The 3,574-nt window shown below is 43.0% G+C and overlaps 1 protein-coding gene across 1 annotated transcript; it reads right to left on the bottom strand.

The window, feature by feature from the left end:
• Positions 1-560: 560 nt before the first annotated feature.
• Positions 561-1,993, bottom strand: LOC147628716 (uncharacterized). Its single transcript, XM_086813947.1, has 2 exons — positions 1,691-1,993; positions 561-1,563 (listed from the first exon to the last, which is right to left on the bottom strand). Exons 1-2 carry the CDS (start codon positions 1,750-1,752, stop codon positions 780-782), a joined length of 846 nt encoding a protein of 281 aa, XP_086670073.1. The 5' UTR covers positions 1,753-1,993; the 3' UTR covers positions 561-779.
• Between the last annotated feature and the right edge of the window lie 1,581 nt (positions 1,994-3,574).

Here is a 3,574-nt window from a genome sequence, read left to right as displayed (position 1 = left end):
GCTACTCTTAAGCCAATTGTAGCTTCAAATCTATCCGATCTTTCCTTTTTGAATGTGTCCTACAATCTCTTAGAGCCGTTACACACATGGTGCGGACACCCGAAAAGCATAGAGGACTACTATGTGGGAGAGATTGTACATTTTGTGTCTCGCTGTCCTCATACGATGGTTTAAAAGAGATTGTGCAGTGTGTTGCGCGAAAGATGTTTTGTGACTCCCCGAAAAGCTATGGTTTCTTTTTTATTACGTGCCAATCTTAAGCCAATTGTAGATTCAAATCTATCCGGTCTCTCCTTTTAGAATGTGTCCTACAATCTCTTAGAGCCGTTACACATGGTAGCATCCACCGGACACCCAATTTGTGGTCATGAGGAGACTTTTAAAAAATGTAATGATGATTGTAAAAGTGTTGCCCACTACAACTTGTGTTTACACATTGGTCAGGCCCAATTTTGGGGACAGTTTTAATGTGATATTGATTATCTGACAAAAAGGCAGAATTTCTTATGACTCTCCAATTTGAACATTGTTTATCTGTTTGTGAAGGAGAGAGAGAGAGAGAGAATAATGTATCTTATTGTTTTGTGGTGGCTTGTGTCATGCCGCCCTTCAGGCATTGATTTTACATATTCCTCCCTAGAAAGAAAGAGTAACGGTGATCTTACATATTCCGCCCTTCAGGCATTGATCTTACATATTCCTCCCTAGAAAGAGTAATGGTGAGCAAGTTACAGATTGATGGGAGATGAACTTTGGCGTGCAATCTCTCAAGCTTTCAGTCACCCTCGGAAGCCGAGTCTAGCCAACGTGGCTTCCATCTCTGCAAAGGCAATCGTAATGTCATGATCCTCTCTTCTTCTTCTATAGAAGCCACCACGACTGGAAGGTGCAGGGTGAGGATAATTGGGTGGCCTTCCATGGGAGATGGGGACATCTACGATGGTAGCAGGCCTTCCATAGTTGGTATTTTGGAGATTGTTGGGCGGTGCTGGTCTTCCCAGGTTGATGGGCACATTTCTCGTGGTGGGATGGGTGGTGCCATTCATAGGATGGGGGTGGGGCGGCACATTTCTAACAGCAGGGCGGAAAGGGTCACCATGGTTGCTGGTGGGTGTAGCAACTGTGGTATTGGAAGGGCCTGCCACATTATCGCCTCTGTTTGCCCTTGGTAGGATTTCAGCCCTGCACACAGGGCAGCGCCCATGGTTGCCTTTAACCCAAGGGACAATGCAATCAGGATGGAAGATGTGATTACAAGGTAGCCTGAGCAGCTCATCCTTGGCTTCAAATTGCTCCAAGCACACAGGGCACTCGGTTTGCTCATCTGCTTTAGCTTTGCCTCTTGCTAACGACTTGGGTTTGTAAACCTCCCTCTTGCACTTGCTCAGCACTGCGTTTATGTCAATGGGCCCTTCATCATGCCTCTCGTCCTCCTCCAGAGACCTAGTGATGACAAGGTCTCTCGCCCTTGTGTCCATGGCGTCCCCAAACCCTCCACCATATCTCTCATTCTCATCACCAATGAGGAATTGCATGTGGTAAAACAAGGGTGCAGGGGGGAGTCTGCTCGAAGCAAAGACGAGCCCGGCATGAGTCACAGCTTTAAAGCTTGGTATTTTTCAATTAATCATAGCTTACAATAGCTTAGATTTCTTTTGATAAGAATTACTTGATGTATGGAAGCTCTCACCTAGAGGGTCCTCGGAGAGGTGCAACCGCAGCAATCTCATCTAGCAGCCTCCACAGGTTCATGATTGATTGTGAGCCCTGGAGAGGGAGAGGGAGAGGGAGAGGGAGAGGGAGAGGGGGAGGGGGAGGGGGAGGGACGACCACCCCTTTTTTTTTCCAAATCTATTTTGTTCCCCTTCTCTTCGATAATGCCCTCATTTTAACCTTTCAAGTTCAAAGCATCTCCCAAAACACACACACACTCTCTCTCTCCACCCGAGTTTAGGTCCCACCGTTGGTCGTATATGCCCTAGTGTTGCATTCTTGAACTTCCACCGTTGGTCGTATATGCCCTCCGATTGCATTCTACCGACGTTAATACCTCTTTCCCTCTCTCTTATCGTATGGGTACACATAATTTTATTACCCCACTTCACATTCACTTCATTCCACCTCGTATCCTTCATTTCTTGAAGAGAGAAAAGCTTCACCTTTATTCTATTCTATGTTATGCCCTTCCTAGTCGATTTATGCAATCAAAGAATCTTAAATCCATCCAAAAGCATCTTACTTTACCCAAAAGCTTCCTCAGGCAGGGTTCCAAAAGCATCGTACTTTATCCAAAAGCTTCCACAGGCAGGGTTCGCTTGGTTACTACTAGCGCCAGGTAAGGTTGATCGCTATAATATAGTCTGTGGGGCAGTATAATATCTTAATGCATACTGTGAAGATCTTCATGTATACTGTGAGGCAGTATATTACCTTAATTTAGACAGTGAGAGGCAGTATAATATCCTAATGTATACTGTGAGGCAGTATATTACCTTAATTTATACAAAGAGATAAAGAACTTTGGCTGAATGGATCCAATCATGCATGCTCAGTGATGGAAAGTTTCAAGAATATTTTGGTGGAACTCTCCATGGATACTAGAGAGAGATTATGAAGGGAGCATAAAGTAAACTAACTTTTGAACGTGGCTACGCTGTGTAGGATCCACCATTTGCAGAAGCAACACGGGCTCATCATTCATCTCTCTCGATTCTCGATCCACTCAACCTACAATTGGCTAAAGCTTATAGTCACATAATGTCGCACTCTGCTCTAAGTGTGCTTTAGAATAAAAAATTATAGTGTCATACGACCAAAGGTGAAGGCTAATAAACCATATTTTTACACTTTGGATTGTGCTTCCGAGTGCAGCTCTTATTCTTTCTTTCTATTAATTCAAGACCTCAATCTCTTATATGTTAGTGAATGAGTCGGCTCTGTCTTTTTCCTGAGATGAGAGATTAGTACATTTAGTAGACCAATGTGTTAGAGCCATTGTGGGTAACCAAAGAAAGGATGAGGAGGCTGTCGTAGGTTATTGAAATTGCTAATACTCAAAAGCAAGCCAGTCATTTACTTGTAATCCAGAGGAGGAGGTTGTAGTAGGTCATTGAAACTGCTAATACTCAAAACCAAGCCAGTCATTTACTTGTAATCCACAGGAGGAGGTTGTAGTACACCTTCTTGGACTCATTTCTATATTTCTCATCCATATAAGTCGCTCAGTTACACCTTCTTGGACTCATTTCTATATTTCTCATCCACATCTCCAAACAAAATTCAGGCTTGAATATCTTAGGGTATTCACGTCGTGAGAAACCAATCTAGTTTTGCACGCCAACCGTGTGAAAAGAAAAGACACAAGGCTTGCCTTTACGTAAACAAAAATAAATCTCCAAAGTTAGTTTGAGTAAATTATTCGTTCAAAATATGGAGTTGTGCGAAATTGAATAGTAGCGTTGTTATGATGTCCTTCCTTTTTGTTTTCTTTAAATGCTCAACAAACTTGTTTTAAAGTCATACGTAAATCAAATCCTAATGATAGCCTAGCATAAATTAAGTTTGCCCACCTAAG

The sequence above is a fragment of the Cibotium barometz genome, chromosome 19, assembly GCF_041138505.1.
Source record: "Cibotium barometz isolate CiBa-2024 chromosome 19, ASM4113850v1, whole genome shotgun sequence".
In the NCBI taxonomy this organism is placed as follows: Eukaryota; Viridiplantae; Streptophyta; class Polypodiopsida; order Cyatheales; family Cibotiaceae; genus Cibotium; species Cibotium barometz.
Note: the sequence above shows the minus strand (reverse complement) of the source record. Positions and strands in the feature narration are given on the sequence as shown.